Genomic DNA, 19,177 nt, shown 5'->3' on the forward strand with positions numbered 1-19,177 from the left:
CCTCACAATGCCAGTTGTATATTTTGTACTGACAAGGGACACAAATTATTTAATTGTAAGAGATTTGCTCAAGAAGACGTAGACAATCGGCGTAGTTTCGCCCAAACCAGTGGACTGTGCTTTAATTGTTTGAACACAGGTCATTCTGTGTACACCTGCCGGCAATCCACAAAATGTCATCTTTGTCGCAGAAGACATCACACCCTTCTTCATCCTAAAAGTATCCCGAGATCTGATAATAGTAGTCCAGGTCAGCCTATTGGTAGCGATGTTGTTACATCAGAAGCAGCGTCATCTTCAGCGGGTGAGTCCACACGTGCTATGACGTGTTTCGCCAAGGCTAGTACCCACGTACTCTTGGCCACGGCCTTGATAAATGTCGAGTCGAGAACTGGATCTTTGATTTGTTTAAGATCCCTGTTAGACCAGGGGTCTCAGGCTTCGTTCATATCGGAGTCCGCGGTCCAGTTATTGGGATTAAAGAGACATCCCATCAAAACTGTTGTCTCAGGTCTAGGCGGTGACCCACAAGCATCTTTGTCCTGTAGGTTCATGGTCTCCATGAAAATTCAGTCCCGCCACGACCCCAGTTTTGTCATATCTATCAAGGCGTATGTTATGAACAAGGTGACGTCTCTCTTGCCTGATAGGAAGATAGTCGTCCCGATGTTGCCTTCACTATCTTGTGAAGTTTTAGCTGACCCTTCGTTTGGCACACCCAATAAAATAGATGTTCTATTAGGTGCCGAGGTTTACAGCCAAATTCTGTTGCAAGGGTTGATTAGGGGTCCACCGGGCTACCCTCTTGCACAGAACACTAAGTTTGGCTGGATCCTTTCTGGTGAAGTTGAAGAAGTAGGCGCCCAATTGGAAACGTGTCATAACGTTGTTGTTAGTTTGCACTCAGCTCATTCGGACGAGAGTGAGCTCTTACGGAAGTTCTGGGAGTTGGAGTCCGGCCAATACGATATAGAGAAAACGTATTTAACGGAAGAAGAGCAGTTGTATGAAAGGTTGTTCGCGGAAACGACACGTAGAGACGAATCTGGTCGTTACGTGGTTAGTTTACCCTTTCGCACACCGGATCCGAAATGCAAATATGGTCACTCGAAACAAATTGCCCAAAAAAGGTTTCTTATTTTAGAAAAGCGGTTTTTACGAGACCCTGACATGAAGAAAGAGTATGTCAAGGTTATCAATGAATACTTGGACCTCGGCCATATGGAGAAGGTCGAGGATAAAGAAAGGACGGATGCGGTGTATTTACCACATCACGCAGTAGTGCGAAATGACAAGATCACCACCAAAGTGAGAGTTGTTTTCGATGCGTCGTGTACGGGAACAAATGGTGCGTCGTTGAATCAGGATCTGTTGGTCGGACCAACTCTTCAACCTGAGTTGCATCATATCCTGATGAATTGGCGCCAGTTTCCAATATGCCTCGTTGCAGACATCATTAAGATGTACAGGCAAGTCAAGGTGTCTAAGACGGATGTTGATTTTCAACGAATCCTATGGCGTGAAAACCCAGAAGATGAGTTGCAGCATTTCCGTCTTCTCCGTGTTACCTTCGGCACATCATCGGCACCATACTTGGCGGTGAAATCCTTACAGCAGATTGCACACGATGAGGGAGCTGATTTTCCTCTTGCGTCGAACCGTGTGTTGAAGGACTTCTACGTCGACGATTTGATGACAGGATGCCAGAATGTCGAAGAAGGTATTAAGATCTACCACGAAATGAAGAAGTTGCTTGGTCGTGGAGGCTTCGAGCTTCAGCGATGGTCCACCAATAATTCCGAATTATTGGATCATATACAGGAAGACCATAGACAAGCAACCGGAGACCACCTGGAACTTAAAACAGACACGGTAAGTAAAATTCTAGGACTTACCTGGAATAGAAGCTCCGACGAATTCGAGTACACCGTGAATCTTCCTCCTTTGGAAACTCCTGTAACAAAGCGCAGAGTTATTTCGGACATCGCAAAATTGTTTGACCCTCTCGGATGGATAGCTCCAGCCATAATAACAGCAAAGGTTTTCATACAAAGACTATGGCTGTCGGGCATCGATTGGGATCAGGAACTCCCTTCATCTCTGATGAAGGATTGGCTTAATTATAGAGAAGAGTTGAAACAACTTACCCAATTTCGTCTCCCTCGTTGGATTCATGCTTCCAGTGATGACTCTCTAGTAGAGCTGCACGGCTTCGCCGATGCATCCAATATCGCGTACGCTGCTGTTGTGTATGCTCTGCGTCAACCTCATCACATCTAAGACCAAAGTGGCGCCAGTCAAGCAGGTGTCGATTCCGAGACTCGAGCTTTGCGGAGCAGTGTTGCTCGCCAAGCTCTTAAAGGAAGTTTCGACAGTTCTCGGAATACCCAAGCAACAGATCCATGCTTGGACTGACTCCTCAGTAGTATTGGCTTGGCTCAGAAGTCACCCTAGTCGTTGGAAAACTTTCATAGCCAATAGAGTGTCGGAAGTACTTACCGTTTTGGATGGATGTCAGTGGTCCCACGTACCGACGAAGCAGAATCCCGCCGACTGCGCATCTAGAGGCGTAAAACCATCGGAATGCGCTAACATCCAGATGTGGAAGCAAGGCCCGGAGTTCCTGAAACAGAAGAACATTGATTATAAAAGAGAGGTTGCGGATACTACAATTGAAGAAAGAAAGTTGAAATGTCACACCACTACAAGCACCATAGCAGAGAGTAGTATACTTGCCAAGTATTCATCGTTAACGCGACTTACCAGAGTTGTCGCTTACTGTAGAAGGTTTTTGTCTCCAAAATCATCGGGTACACTGAAAGCAGAGGAGCTGGGACAATCTTTGAATACCTGCATAAAATTGTGTCAATGGCATCATTTCCAGGAAGAGATAGAGAGTCTGAAGAAGCATGGCAAGGTGAACAAAAGGAGTAGACTTACCTCGTTGAATCCCTTTCTTGATTCCAACCACTTATTAAGAGTCGGTGGTCGTTTGCAGAAGGCTGCACTGGAGAATAACACGAAGCATCCCATATTGATTCCTAAACGCTCGCACTTCACAAGTTTATTGATAGACGATGCACATCGGAAAACTTTGGCCACATGGTGGCCCACAATTGATGGACAATTTTCTGAGATCCAAATACTGGATAATCAATTCACGAAGTCTTATTCGGCAGTGCGTCCGGAAGTGTGTAGTTTGTGTTCGTCATTCCGCAAAGTGTAGACAGCAAATGATGGGCCAATTACCAGAGGCGAGAGTAACGCCTAGCCGTCCTTTCCTACGAAGTGGAGTGGACTATGCTGGCCCTATCAATATTCGTCCTACTAAAGGTCGTGGTTATCACTCCACGAAGGGCTATATCTGCCTGTTTGTCTGCATGGCTACGAAGGCAATCCATCTGGAAGTCGTCAGCGACATGACGGCTCAAAGCTTTTTAGCTGCATTTAAGCGCTTCGTAGCCAGGCGAGGACATGTCGCAGAGATCTGGAATGACAACGGGACCACCTTCGTTGGCAGCGCTAAGGAACTGAAGGCATTATTCAACGCAGAAAGGTCTACCATAGCACCTGAAATTGCCGAGTGGTGTGCTACAAACAGTACAGGGTGGCACTTCATTCCTCCGCATTCTCCGAATTTTGGAGGACTGTGGGAAGCAGGAGTAAAGTCCACCAAGCACCATCTCCGTAGAATAGTAGGCAATAGCACACTGACGTTCGAGGAGATGACAACTTTGTTGTCTCAAATTGAAGCCTGCTTAAATTCGAGGCCAATCTCTCAGTTACCGACATACCCGGATGATCCATATCCACTGACTCCTGGTCATTTTTTGGTGGGGGAACCACTAGTCGTTGTTCCCGATAGAAATTATGAAGACACAAATATTTCCTCATTGAAGAGGTGGCATCTCACGCAGCGCATGCTTCAGGATTTTTGGCGCAAATGGTCACAGGAGTATCTTACTCAGTTACAGCATCGCTACAAATGGACGGATCAGGTCGCGGCACCCAAGATAGGCGATGTCATACTTGTTCGCGAAGATGACCTTCCGCCGGCAAAGTGGCTTTTTGGTGTAATAACTGAGAAGCATACTGGTTTGGACGGCCTTACGCGGGTTGTCAGCGTAAGATGCAAGGGCAGTGTCATAAAAAGACCATTGTCAAAATTAGTTGTGTTACCTGTTGCTTAAATAGTATTAGATTTTTTAAAGTTGTATTATACAGTCCACTAGCATAAGTGCTATCATTGTAAAATAGTTATAAGATATGTTGTTTATGTTGTTTACGTTTGTTTAATTGATTAGCGTTTTATTGTGCAATATCGCCATATAATTGTATTACCATGTTGTTTCTCTTTTTGTAATTTATTTACTATTTTTGTTGTGTTTAATTGTATATTCAGGCATGGTGGGCGGACAGTTTCTGTTGTTGGTTTTGTCAATTTGTAAGAATTAGTCAAGTATTTGATTGTGATGGACATTCTGTCCATGGTGGGCGGTATGTTCACGAGCAAATAAAAAGTACAATATTGATAAAATATAAGTTTCGTTCTAAAAGAACTAGATGGCGCTGCGCTATTTAAGTGCACGCTAGCGTTTGATTTTACTGTTTTGTTGTGATTGCGCTTAACGCTAATTAAATGACTCATCCACCCGACCTTTTTTGTATCATTTATTATCAAGGGTCCCGGGGCTTTTTGGGTTCCTGTACACTATATTTATAAAAAAAAAAGAACCGTACTTCTAACAGTAATTAAGAACATTTACTATGGTCGACCTATTTAACCGAATAATATTGAAACGGCGGTGAAATCAATCTTTCTTTTATCTTAGTTTATAAAACGTACTTCACTAAATTGTTGAGCGGAGAGTTCAAAAGAAACATTTTCGCTGACTAATTCAGAGTAATCACTCTTGTAAGATAAAAAGAGCTTTTTATTAAAGAGCGTTACTCTGTGTAATTACTTGTTTTATTAAACAGACTCAGTTTTTGATACTTTTACGAATCATTTTTTTATAACATTAAACTCTACCTACCTACCCGTTCACCTATTTACATTTGCTTCTACGACTAGGTCTACGCTGTCTACGAAGATGTCTACGAGATCTACGAATGAAGATCGTGGAAATTCAAACATATGATGTTGTATAAGAGTGTTCACATCTAAGGGCTCGTTCATACTAACTCGTGGTGGACGAGACGGATCCGTTCAAACTGATTAAACTCGCAAGTAATTTGCGAGATCCGCAAGTGACCAAGCATAATGTTTACAGTTTGACGGTTTGTTTAATTTTTAGTGTTAAAATTGAGCAAAAATTTCAAAGCTACTACTAAAATTCTAAATTAATAACAAAAATAATATGTTAACAAATAATTAACTTATAACGTAAATTCCCTTAGTAATTGTTAAACTATTTAAGTTAGTAATCCATAGAAAGTGATACAGCTTAAGGATCTTTTAAAACGCAAACACAACGAATACATATTCGTAAATTGTTTAGAAAGTCAATATTTCAAGAAAACTCTTTGACAAGGGTCCGAAGTTAAAAAATACTGTAATACGTGCAACAAACAGGGTGCGGCAATAAATCTTTGTAAAACTAAACATACTAGTAAAACCTATTTATCTTGATACTTTATAAAATAACTGGTTTAGCAATTACTAGCTGGCACCCGCGACTCCGTTCGCTGAATGGAAAATTTAATTAGTAGCCTATGTGTTCTTCCCGACTATATTTTACTTCTATATCAAATTTCAGCAAGATCCATACAGCCATTCTGGCGATACCTTCAAACATCCATCCATCCAAACATTCGCATTTATAATATTAGTAAGATAACGTAGCAAGTATCAATCCCAGTTTTATAAGTGGGTCTAAAAACAAAGGCAATTGCAAGATTACCTCCTATAAGTACCCTAAAATAGATTTGTACATTTTTTCCGCAATCATCAGCTCACTATACGTCCCCACGTTACCCTACTTGGACCTAAGTTAAGGGTGATCAGGCTATAGTCAACCACGCTGGATCTGTCCAGTGTGTCCAGTACATGTTGGTTGGTTGACTTTTCCGTAATACGAAGCGGTTTTTTTATATTCCTGGTCATTTCTCTTAATATATAATTTTATAATATCACACTACTACTAAAGTTAAACAAAGATAGTGCTTGTACTTAAATTTATGTTTATTTTTAATAAATGATTTAAGTTCTATGATTAATGATACATTTTCCACAACGCGACCGCGACTTTTAAACACAAGTTTCTTACTTCCATCGAAAATACTACACAACTATTACCGTTTTCACAAGATACACTGCCGCAGTAAAGACTAGAAAGAGCCGTCTGTTTAAGTTACCAAAGCAGGTTACAGTTTTACGAAGGAAAATAAACATTATTGGTTATTTTAATCTTACTATTTTACTAATATTATAAATGCGAATGTTTAGATGTTTGTTTGAAGGTACCAGACCAGCTGAACGGATCTCGTTGAAATTTAACATAGACGTAGATCGTTGTCTAGAAGAACATATATGCTATAAATTATTATTTTTTCAATTCCACACGAGCGGAATCGCGGGCGACAACTAGTATTTTATACATCAACAAACATGAATTAAACTTCTTGAAACAAAAAAGAAATGTAGAAAATTTAACTTAAAACACAATACAAACTTAAAAGGCGCAATTGATATCAATTCAAGCGTAAATCAACTTACAGAATGGTCTCGATTCGTTGCAAAAAAAGAGCCATTACAAAGGATAGATCGTACAATGAACAAGGAATTGGGGTCACGTAGAGTGACCACTTAGTTGTACAATGGTCGATAATATGCTTACATTTGCTACCGTTACAAAAAAAATATTTGAAGAAAATAAAAAAAATGTCATCATCAACTTATACGAGTATGTCCCCAACTAAGGGTTCTTAGCCTACCTAGGTGGGACTAGGTCATCGTCAACCTCGCTAGTGCAGTGTGGGTTGACTTCACACATATCTTTAGAGATATTTGCAGATTGCATTGCGTTGTTTATCTTAACTGTAAGAAATTCAAATAAATGTATATTGAACTTAAAAAATCGAATAAAACTTTGGTACATGGCGGGGATCGAACATATTATAGATTTTAGTCCGGTACTATCAAGCGTTTTACAACTGCCACACCGACGACCTCAAAAACAAGAATAAATAAGCTAGGTCTATTAGTGCAGGATTTAAATCGACCGTCCGCGCGTCATTAAAAAAAACTATTGGTCGTAGCGTAATGTTATATAGCCTAAAGCCTTCCTCTATAAATGGACTATCCATCAAAAAAAGATTTTTTTTAATCGGACCAGTACTTCGTGAGATAGTATCGTAGCGCATTTAAACAAACAAACTCTTCCTCTTTATAATATTAGTATAAATAGCTATTTATTTAATCTTGTTATTTATTATAGCCTATTTAATATTAGATGAGGTAAAATATTTATGTATAGTTAAAAACATAATTACGTCTAATTAGGTAGTCGTAGCATTGATTGTGAAATATCAAGGGAGGCTAATCCTACTGCCAAATAATCAGTATTTTACTATCGCTACGATTTAGGGTTGTAACAAACTGTGCGATTGCTATTTTAAAATAAAAGGACGTTATGATCAAAAAAATTGCTAACCTCCTTTTTGAATTCGGCTAAAATTAGGTTAATATTAATGAAATAACAATGAAAGTGAATCGTTAAATGAAAGAAATATAATATGTTTGTACTTAGTTCATACTTTTTTAAAGTTTTATTGTCCAAAGTACAATTCTATATTCATACTAGCTGTCGCCCGCGACTCCGTCCGCGCGGGATTAAAAATAGATGTTCGCCGATTCTAAGACCTACTCAATATGCTCACAAAATTTCATGAGTTTCGAAGGAGTATGGGAACGAAAATTGTGACACGAGAATTTTTATATTATATATAAGATATCGTATTTATCCGACAATATTTGATATGCATGATAATAGTTTTCACGTGTATTTCTTTTAATACGTATTCGACCTCTGTTAGCCGATTTCGAGGAGGTTTATTATACGCAAGTCACGAAACTAATTGTAATTTTTTTAATTGTTTATTTGCTATTTATGGGTCCCATGTGAACGGGCCCTAAGTAGTAACTAAAGAGCGGACTACTGGATAATTGGGTAAATACGGAGTGATTTGCATTCACTAGAGAACTGTTCAGGCTCACTGATTGCCGGCTTACTTCATTGTGATGCCTCCTGCGATGTATTGCCTTATTTTCTAGTACTGCTACCTATTTTAAAATCGTATTTGATTTTTAGAACTGCATTTTTCTTCCCACGGCTATTAAAACAGTCACTTAGTGAAGATTTCTTTTACTAAATGTACATTAAGGTACTCATTTTTTTTTCAGAAGGTGGCAAACGAGCGAGCGGCCACCTGAAATCGCTGAAATAGCGAGGGGACCGTTGCCCATAGACATACGCAATTGCATATGCGTTACCTACCTTTAATCGACGGAGGAGAGGATGCACAGAAAGAAAATATTTTCCCTTTCCATGCATCTTTTCATCCGGAAAGTCCACTTCCACTTCCCATCCTTTCCTTATAAGAAAGAGGGTGGGAAGGGAAAGAGGACTATATAAGGCCTCCGGGACGCACACTCATCAGACGAAAGGCGGAATGTCTTCCACTACACGCCTGTCTTCTGTGTGGTCGTGGTATTTCACCGGGCGAGCCGGGCCGATTTGTGCGAAGATGTTAATGCGGACTCTATCACTGTTGAGATCATTGAGATTGTAAAAACATATTTTTTAATTTAAGTAGACTCCGACCTCGGTGACGGCATAATGTAAAATTAATTATTTACATAGAGTAAAAACTTTGATATTCCATTTAACATAGTTTCTGAGAAAACTGGTCTATGTTATGTTTCATGAAAAAGTAATTTCATTAGTTACCAAAAAAAGCCGGGCTTTTCGCTGTCCGTTTGAAGTTTTCCTTTATGAATTTAAAAAGACTAGAGGCACAGAAAATATTAATACGATATATTAGACTTGAAACAAAATCACGATATTATTAAAGACATAATCTTACTAATATTATAAATGCGTATGATTAGATTGATGGATGGTGCAAGATATCTCCGGAACAGCTGCATGGATCTCAATGAAATTTGGCATAGTTATACAACATAGTCTGGAACAACGCGTAGACTAATTATTAAGCTTTATTAATACCGTGCGGACGGAGTCGCAGGCGACGGCTATCATATAAATAGTGGTGGAAGTGTTCTTCCAGACTTTGTTCTAAATCTATGCCAAATTTCATTAAAATTCATTTACCATGGACATGCATTTCAACAAACATCCATCCTTGCATCCATCTAAACATTCACAACATATTATTAAGAAATAAGATAAGATACCACCAGTGTGAACATTCATTTCGCTTGGCAAAAGATCGGCGAAAGTTTACTGAGCTGACAGCCAATCTCCATTAAATGGAGAGGCACCTTTAGAGAGAGAGATAAGATATAATATCAAAAATCAAAATAGAATAATATTCGCTAAAGCACAACTATTAACCGCATAAATAACAATATATTTCACCCTAAAGGCCCCGCAGTACGGCAGTTGTATGGATTATGGCGGCATTTACCATTCGATATTCCCATATGCGGAATAATGTTCAAACGAGGATAAAATCTGCAAGTACAATATGTGTTGTCCAGCCTTTGTGATGTGTATTTTCGAAACAAAATACAACTAGCAAAAGAAAAACATATTCTTTGTCGTCTTTACCTTTTATTCAGTAAAAAAAAGATGTTTTTGTGTGTATTTTAAAGTTGAATACTGGTATAAACAGTAAGATCTTACTAATATTATAAATGCGAATGTTTAGATGGATGGATGATTGTTTGAAGGTATCTCCACACACTACACATATAGAACATAGTCTGGAAGAACATATATGTTACTAATTAGTTTTTTTTTTATTCCACGCAGTCTGAGTCGCGGGCGACAGCTTGTATTGAATATTTTCATTAAATTATTTTTATTTTGATGCCACTGAATATTAAGGCATATTAAATGATATCCCAGTTATTTTTACAAAGGGTTCAAGCATTATCTGGAAATTATTGTTCGAATTTTGATGGTAAAATATTAAGTAAAACTCAAAAGCGAAAACCAGTGTTAAAAATAGAATAATAAAGGAAAAAACAAAATATTTTAACTCTTTTCCAAGCTCTCTGGTGTGTTATTAGCTTTTCTCTTGGCTTTAATTATATTTGATTAAATTTTATAAAGTGAATCCTTAATTGGTCCTCTAAAGAAACGCTGTCTGCATTACAATGTCGAACAATGTGCAAAAGTTGTACGACTTAATTTCTAAAATAATTAAAAAGTAACTCACTTTCTATGTACAATTACTAACATTTAAAATTGATTATAAGATAGTACTTACTATTTTCTAGACAAAATAATCATCAGCTCACTATACGTCCCCACGATGATGGGCTCGGAGCCTAAGTGAGGGGTAACCAGGCCATAGTCAACCACGCTGGCCCAGTGCGGGTTGGTTGACTTCATACATATCACTGAATTTCTGCTCAAATATGTGCAGGTTGCATCAAAATGTTTTCCTACACCGTCAGAGCATAAGATAAATGTACATATGTAAATCGTAAATCGAAAAACACATTGGTACATGGCAGGATTTGAACCCAGGACCTGCAAATTGCAAGTCAAGTGCTTTATTTAACCCCTGAGCATAATTCTCGTGTCACAATATTAATTACCATATTACTCCGATACGGCTAGACCGATTTTAAGGAAATTTTATATGCATATTCAGTAAGACTGACAATCGGCTACTATTTATTTTTTAACCCCGCGCAAAGACACAGGCGGCAGCTAGAATACATATATTCAACTTGCAGTGGGTTCCCTCGTATATTAGTATATTTAAACGTCGCTCCAGAGTTGAGACCTTACAGAAATGAAATGTTAATATCAAATCTCGTATTCCTTTATCGTGTTACATTTAAATTGGATTCTATTGCTCAAGTGGGCGCGTATTGCAACGGCTTCGGCGGACATTTTTATTAACATCTTTTATATTTTATAATACTCCGCAAGTTTATAATTTAACTAGTCATATTAACTATCGGAAAAATATTGTAGCGTAAAGATAAAGTGGTCATGGAAGACAATATGTATCTATAAATGAATGGCTGTTCGTTAGTCCTGCTAAAACTCGAGAATGGCCTAACAGATTTATCTTATCTTGGTCTTGAAAGGTTCGCCGAGGTCTTGGGAAGGCTTTAAAGGTGAAAAAATCCGAATAATTGCCAGGAAAACCCTAAAAACAGCACTTTTCTTTTTCCCATATGATGTAGAATATAGTCTGAAAGAACACATAGTAATTATGTTTTTTTAAATTACGCGCGGATGGAGTCGCGGGCGAAAGCTAGAACTTAATATACAGAACTTCGATAAACGAGATAATCTTGAGAAAACTTTTTTTTTATAGGAGAAGGGGGCAAACGAGCAACGAACCGCCTAAGCGAACTTCATTAGCGAGAATCATTGTGAGGTCCCGACGGATGACCTCCACACCAGAAACTCGGCTAAGAGAGAAAAATATCGCGGTTTTTTGGAGTCTAGCTACGATTATATTATGTTTGCTTGTTGGGCTTCCTATTTGGTTTATTAAAATTACCAAAGAAAGTATGAATTGATTGTGTGAAAGAGGATATGCGTAAGAAGGGTGTGAATTCAGATATAACGGCTGATAGAGACGTAAGGAAATTAGTACATCCTGTGCCGACCCTAAAGGTCGGTTGATGATAAAATTTATTACATGTGATGCATATTTAAAATCTAATCTGAAAAAAGCTGGTCGATCAATTGCCGTGGATTGTTCGTTATTAAATTCTTTGAGTGCACAATGAATTAAAAAGCAATTTCAGTTATGATACAGCTTCAGTGGTTTTATTAAATGCGTTCTAAAAACCACTGAACTGATTTTAATATTTAAAATAAAAAATACATACTACATACTTTAAAACTTTTTGGTTTAGAATTTTGAAAGATTATTCAATTATCGGGGCATCGGTGGCTCAGGGGTCAAGCACTTGACTTGCAATCTGCAGGTCCTGGGTTCGAATCCCGCCATGTACCAATGTGTTTTTCGATTTCCGATTTACATATGTACAATTATCCGACGTTCTTACGGTGAAGGAAAACATCGTGATGCAACCTGCACATATCTAAGAAGTAATTCAAAGATATGTGTGAAGTCAACCCGCACTTGGCCAGCGTGGTTGACTATGGCCTAATCACCCTTAACTTAGGGTAGGCTCCGAGCCCCTCGGTGGGGACGTATAGTGAGCTGATGATGATGATTTAATTATCTCAACACACATAGAGCCATTTATTTGTCCCTTAAAGGCTCTGTATATTTAATATTAATAAACCAAGAGACTATGGAACCATTAAACAATTGTCTAATGTGGCAGTTAAGATTTTAACAAAGAATATAAAAAAATCTTTCACTAAAAGTCTGCTTACGTATACTCTGAGTGTTATTAAAGAGTTAAATAAAGAGTGTAAACTCACTAGTGTTTAAAGCTACACGAATCGATAACATCATAGTTTGCGTAAAAAGTTTAGCCACGGATCGTTCTCGCCTCAACTTTCTGAGCTAAATGTTCTGTTGCCTTTAGGTACTTAACTTCAAAACTTGTGTTAAGGGCTTATCGACGGCACTGCTTTTATATTGTAAAGCTTTTAAATAATTTTAACTGCAAATAAATAATACAATTTATCTTCTTATGTTTAACAATAACATCATAACTCAAGAAGACTCTGCGTAGAATTAGTATGAGAAATCTACACTTAGTAATAGTTTAAGTGACTATAATCTGATTATGGAGATAAAAATAATTTCATTCATCTAAAATACAATCTTACTATCTTATGTTACCTCTTACTAATATTATAAAAGCGAATGTTTAGATGGATGGATGGATGTTTGTTAGAAGGTATCTCAAGAACGGCTCATCGGATATCGCTGGTATTTGGAGTAGATCTAGAAAATAGTCTGGAAAAAGACATAGGCTACTATTTAAGTTTTTTTTATTCAGCGCGGAGGGAGGCGCCTGCGACGGCTAGATGGAAATATAAATTTTATACTAAATTAATTATAAGCTCAATCCCTTTACAAAGTTTCGTAAAATCATGAAAAGAACATTTTCTACTTAAAGAAATTAAAAACGAAAGAAGAGTTTCGTCTTCGCTTTGAATTTTGTGGTTAAGTTAAAATATTTTTAATTAATTATTCCAAGTATTTGCTTTGAAAAGTAACTAATATAATAATTCGTTTACGTTTTGGTCTATCATTATTCAAAACTTCTTTAAGAAAATTTAATATCTTTATTTTTTTAACAGTCGTGAAGTGGATGAAACAATTCCGCGTTTCGTCTGATAAGTATGCGTGCCGAAGGCCTTATTATACTCTCCTTTTCATTCTCATCCTTTTCTTGTAACAAAAGGCGTAGTAAATTTGACGGAAGAGGAGTTGCACGGGAAGGGGAATTATATTCTTTCTGTAGGTTCCCTCCGTTAGGCAACACATCTGCAATTGCGGGTGAGTTATGGTCGCTTCGCAATTTAGGCGAATTCAGGTGTCGATAATGTTAAGTTAGGATAAATGTTGTTACTTCGGTAAACGAGATTACTTTTTAAATAGTTTTAATCCCCATCTAATAATCTCCGGTATAATACAAAATTATTTATTCATGATATATCATAATAGTGTATTTATTACTGTTATAATCATTTATGTTTATACAAAGAAAAAGCTATTGTAAACGAACACATAAAGAAGCCATTTACTACACAAAGTGCCGGTGAAAATTTAAGCTCCATTACCCAAGCACAAATCTTCACTAACATTAAGCTTATTTGTTAAATCGTTTCCTGAGAGCTTCGCTAAGTGATCATAAATATCGTACAATATTTACTTTATCGACTATATTTTTATTTTATAATAATATACCCGGTTTCTAAACAAAACATCACCTCACTATACGTCCTCGGCTTGGAGCCTACCCTAAGTGAGTATCACGCTGGCCCAGTGCGAGTTAACTACTTCACATATATCTTTGAACTCTTCCGCAGATATATGCAGGATGCATCACGATATTTTCCTTCACAGTAAGATATATGTAAATCGAAAATCATATTGATACAAGGCGTTAATCGAATCTAGGACGTGCAGATTACAAGTGATATGCTTAACCTCAAACCACGAAGACGCCCCAAAATTTCCTGAGACATTGACCTTGAATGGGGTCTAAAAACAGACTAACTATACGTAAAATAGACACGTATCACATACATGTTCATAAGACACTAGTTGTAAGTTTATTTGTAAGAAAAAAATGTACGCACTACACTAAAATTGAGTTTCTGATATACCAGTTATTAAATTACCACTCCTGTTTAAAAAAAAAAAAACGAGTATTTTTTGTGCACTAATAATAGAATAACTAACCACTGGTTGTTTGAGTCATGGGATTCCGCAGCCGGTGGTGTTCTGTTTTTAATATAATATGTTTTGTATATTTTTTTTGGATATGAAATGTACTATATTAAAAATATGATATATAAATGTACATCGTTAGTTAAATAACTATATGTAAAATGATGCGAAATCACATATTCACTTACGTGTCAATTTAGAATTATCAATAAAAATGAAATTGTGTGCAAAATTAAAATACCGTTTAGCTTGTGTTACCGCGCTTCGTGTGAAATCGCTTAATGATGGCTGTAATTGGTCTTTGTTAAATAACAGATCGCTTTTTGATTATAAAACGACTAACCAATGTTGATACTTGATAGCTACTAGCTACTACTAGCTGTTGTCTGTGACTCCGTCCGCGCAGATTTAAAAAAATCTTAATTAATAGCCTGTGTGTTCTCACAGATTATGTTTGAGTAACAAATTTCATCGAGATCCATTCAAACGTTCTGGAGATACTTTGTAACAAACGTCTATCCATCCATCCATCTAAACATACGCATTTATAATATTAGTAAAAAGAAAGACTGTAATACAAAATTTAAAAGCCCTTTGTCTTTTGTTTGCTGGTGAATTAAAAAAAAATATTACGCGTAAAGATCTTTGGCTGTACGTCATAATATCAATTTCTAAGCTTACAGATGTATTATTTAAACACTAAAGTCAATCTATGACGTAATACCTACATTTAATAATGTATTATGAAATTGTTTAATTAAATGTATGAACAGGTGTATTAAATTAAATAACAGCCTGTAAATTTACTAAGGGATCATCAATCTTGATTTCTGTGTACATACCTTGTGGTTACGGGTGCGTTTATAGTAGTCAATACATCAAGTACATGTCAAATAATATTTGATAGAGGATTAATTATGTTAGTAAGTCGTTAATAGTTTAAACCTGCATACATTCTTAAATTGGTCAGGTAATATTTCAAGAATACATCCCATATAATATAATTAATTAATTACAAATAATTCTAACTCGAAAACAATTACAAGTGGCATAAAGTTGTCGCGAACGTTTGCTTTTCGAATTTTAAAAAGTTTAATTGTAACGTTTTACGTAGCAATTTCATTACGATATATTTTGTTTCAAAAACAATTGTAAACAAGTCACTTACTTGTTTACGCCCAAATATTTTCATAATAATGTGGGTAAGCCGTTATTTTATTCGCTGCGTGATATTTAATGCAATGATGAATACTATTTAAAACACATGTTTATAATTGCACAATTCTTTTTCACTATTTTTACACAATAACTACAACACAAAAGTTAAATAGCGATATTTTTGTTTAATGAAGTCTTGAACGGGCGGTCATTCATAGACTACCCACAACAATCATAGAGTAAACACTCCAAGTAAATTACTTTCTTCTCACAGATTATATAGCGTTGCTATTTTTAAGTAATAATCGCTTTTCTACATTCTATATGGCCATACCTTTAATAATATCTCATACAAGATAATTATTTTGGCGGAGATTGCCTAAGATCAGTTTGTACACCTGTTCATATCACGATGTTAATAAATAATTTCAATGTTATAACCATAGGAATAATTTTAGACAAAAAACATAGAGTTAAAAAGGAACAGTAAAGATGGCAACCCATTAGTATCTTTGTATTAAAAAACAAGAAAAAAGTGAGTAAAAATATAATTTTAATTGAATCTGTTTTTCTTAAATTCAGTAAGAGCTTGCGAAGATTTTTTTCAAAATACAAAAAACTGGACCGTCTCATAAAAGAGGAAATACGAAGAAATACATTAAAAAGTTTTCTGTTATTTGGAAATGTTGCTTCCAACGAATTTATTTTCCACTCAATCGAGTGAAGGAAGATTATTTCTCGATGTTCGTTTCGTGATTCGTTTCAACGTAAGAAATAAAAGTTGCAAAGATGTTTTTGAATTTATTTTCCTTTAATGAAATTCCCTTTAATACTGTATCATCATTTTTGCTTATCCTTAACCTTATTTAAGTAGACAGCGACAGGTTTCTAAAGTAATAATAAAAGATATTTACCTTATCTCCAAGTCGTAGATGAGGTCGGCATAACACGTTTAGTACTCCTACTTTCACGCCAAACTTTTTCACAGTCACTCGATCTCTTCCTACCTCCTTTGTTTACATTCTCAGACTATGATAGCCCCCAACAGGCCATTGTTGTTAGCTTTAATATCAAATTCACATATTAAATACCAAAAAAACAATATAAAAGTTTATTCATATGTAGTTTTTGAACAGTTAAAATTATTTCAAATTTTGCCTCCTGTGAGGTTTGAACTCACGACCCCTGGTTTACGAGACCAGTGCTCTACCACTGAGCTAAAGAGGCTATGAAGAAGCTCTCGCAAATATAGCTTCTAGAGATCTCGCTGAGATAATGATGGGTTTCATAACAACATCCCTCACTGTTTACCATTTTATATACTCATCATTATAATCAAGATAATTATGTTAATGTCTAATTTAATTTCATAATCTATGCATATCCTACTGATGTTAATCTTGCTAATACTATAAATGCGAATATTTTGATGGATGGATGATTGTTTGAAGATATCTCCAAAACGGCTGAACGGATCCCGATGAAATTTGGCATACATATAGAACATAGTCTGCAAGACCACATAGACTACTAATTGAGTTTTAAAATTCCGCACGGACAGAGTCGCGGGTGACAGCTAGTGCATACATAAATTCTAAACTAGTTTGTAATACAATAGTAAAATTACTGTATGATGAATTAAGACAGCTAGATAATATGATTCCAGTACATCAACCCAATAATATATCATTCAGTGTCAAAAGAATTGAAACGCAATAAGAAAACTGATAGTTGAAAGAAAATACAATTATAAGACATCACCCCTCTTATTCTAAGTTTGTTAACCTCACGGGGTAAGGTGAGTGTAAGGTCGATGTATTTCTTACAACGAAAACTTTGCTATAAATAGAAGATAGGTTATACTTCTTTTTTTCTCGCTTATTTCTTGAGCTTTAACCTGCTGGTAAAAGTATTTTTAAAATAAATTAACTTTAACTTTTTCTAAAATGCGTTTTAATTGTTCTCTTGAATTTATCCTTGTATATACTTTCTATATAAGTTTGATAAAAAATAAAATAATCTTACTAATAATATAAATGCGAGTGTTTGAATGTATCTCCAGAACAGCTGCTTGGATCTTGCTGAAATTTGTCATAGATGTAGAACATAGTCTGGAAGAACACGTCATCAACCTGCCCTTATCCCTATTGAGGGTCGGCACAGTATGTACTACTCCATACATCTCTATCAGCTGTCAATAGTCTGGAAGAACACATAGGCTACTAATAAAGTTTTTTTTTACTCTAAGGACGGAGTCGCGGGCTACAGTCAGTTAAATATAAATTACGTTCATTTAATGAAGCCCCTAATTTATTGTTACTTTGTAGTCCCGTAATTAGTTTTCAATTTAAATCCCGACTTATAATATTAAAGTAACAAGTTAATTGTTCTTTAGAATATTAAATATAGTTCTAATTTAAATTACATATTAATTTGTACTTTGCCTAATATTAATTAGGATGAAGTCAAGAAATGCTACTTTGTGTTCAAATTTACAACTAGCGATAGGAACACTTCGTCGGCGTGGAATTAAAAAGTAGCCTGTATATTCCTACATGCAACAACTACCCTTCCATCCATCCATCTATTTCGCGGAATTCAATATTTGTACCAAATAATTTAATATTCTGTTTCATTCAATCATCGCCTTCTTAGCTCAGTGGTAGAGCACTGGTCTCGTAAACCAGGGGTCGTGAGTTCAAACCTCACAGAAGGCAAGAATCATTACAGAAATTACATTTATCTTGACTAAACCAAGACGAATCTTGAATGCTTTTTAAATATTTAAAAAGAAATATTCAAACTTATTGTCTGCTAGGAAGAAAGTAGTCAGTAAAAATTCCCAACCTTGACCTTTTCCTCTTTTTCCCGCTGACAGAAGGTAAGTGTTTTTTTACAGTAACTTGTTTATATGTAGTTTAAAAATAATTTTAAAGACTGAGATTCGAATCAGAGAGTCATATTCTTCCCAGGGTGATAATGAGGTAAAGTCAATCAGGTTAATTTATTTGTTCCTTTTTACGTAAACAACCCTTGCGTGATTCTAAACGGTATCTTAAGAATCTTATATTTCCATCGGATCAAAAGATATCTAAAGGAAAAAAACATTTTGGAATTATTTATAATAATTGCAATTCCCTGGCAGACATATTTGGGTTATTAAACCCATAAAACCTCCCTTAGTTATGGCCACTACATAATATGTTCTATTGTTAAGAGGAAAAGATTCAAGAGATTTTTATGTGTATTATTAATGTTACATTCATTGAATACAGTCCTTTATTTAATTATTATTTTATGTTTTTTTCTTTTCTTTCTTTTATTTTTACTATATGTTGCCCGTGTTAAAAACTTAATAAGTAGCCTAAGTGTTTTTCAAGACTATGTTTTACATCTGTGCCAATTTCAGCAAGCTTTGAGCCGTTAGGGGATACCTTTGAACATCCATCCATAAATCTAAACATTCGCATTTATAATA

At 36.0% G+C, this 19,177-nt stretch overlaps 2 protein-coding genes and 2 non-coding genes across 4 annotated transcripts; 3 read left to right on the forward strand and 1 right to left on the reverse strand.

The window, feature by feature from the left end:
* Positions 1 to 321: 321 nt before the first annotated feature.
* Positions 322 to 2,280, forward strand: LOC106118493 (uncharacterized). Its single transcript, XM_013313152.1, has one exon. It carries the CDS (start codon positions 322 to 324, stop codon positions 2,278 to 2,280), a length of 1,959 nt encoding a protein of 652 aa, XP_013168606.1.
* A 956-nt stretch (positions 2,281 to 3,236) lies between these two features.
* LOC106118494 (uncharacterized) lies at positions 3,237 to 4,190 on the forward strand. Its single transcript, XM_013313153.1, has one exon. The coding sequence runs from the start codon at positions 3,237 to 3,239 to the stop codon at positions 4,188 to 4,190; it is 954 nt and encodes a 317-aa protein (XP_013168607.1).
* A 12,664-nt stretch (positions 4,191 to 16,854) lies between these two features.
* Positions 16,855 to 16,926, reverse strand: TRNAT-CGU (transfer RNA threonine (anticodon CGU)). Its single transcript has one exon. It is a non-coding gene; the product is annotated as a tRNA-Thr (tRNA).
* Positions 16,927 to 18,344: 1,418 nt separating this feature from the next.
* TRNAT-CGU (transfer RNA threonine (anticodon CGU)) lies at positions 18,345 to 18,416 on the forward strand. The gene has a single exon. It is a non-coding gene; the product is annotated as a tRNA-Thr (tRNA).
* The last annotated feature ends 761 nt before the right edge of the window (positions 18,417 to 19,177 follow it).

This window comes from Papilio xuthus, unplaced genomic scaffold, assembly GCF_000836235.2.
Source record: "Papilio xuthus unplaced genomic scaffold, Pxut_1.1 DF827570.1, whole genome shotgun sequence".
Lineage (NCBI taxonomy): Eukaryota > Metazoa > Arthropoda > Insecta > Lepidoptera > Papilionidae > Papilio > Papilio xuthus.

Bases quoted from the DNA above. Each gene is read 5' to 3' on its own strand.
- LOC106118493 (XM_013313152.1), top strand. From the start codon at position 322: ATGACGTGTTTCGCCAAGGCTAGTACCCACGTACTCTTGGCCACGGCC.
- LOC106118494 (XM_013313153.1), top strand. From the start codon at position 3,237: ATGGGCCAATTACCAGAGGCGAGAGTAACGCCTAGCCGTCCTTTCCTA.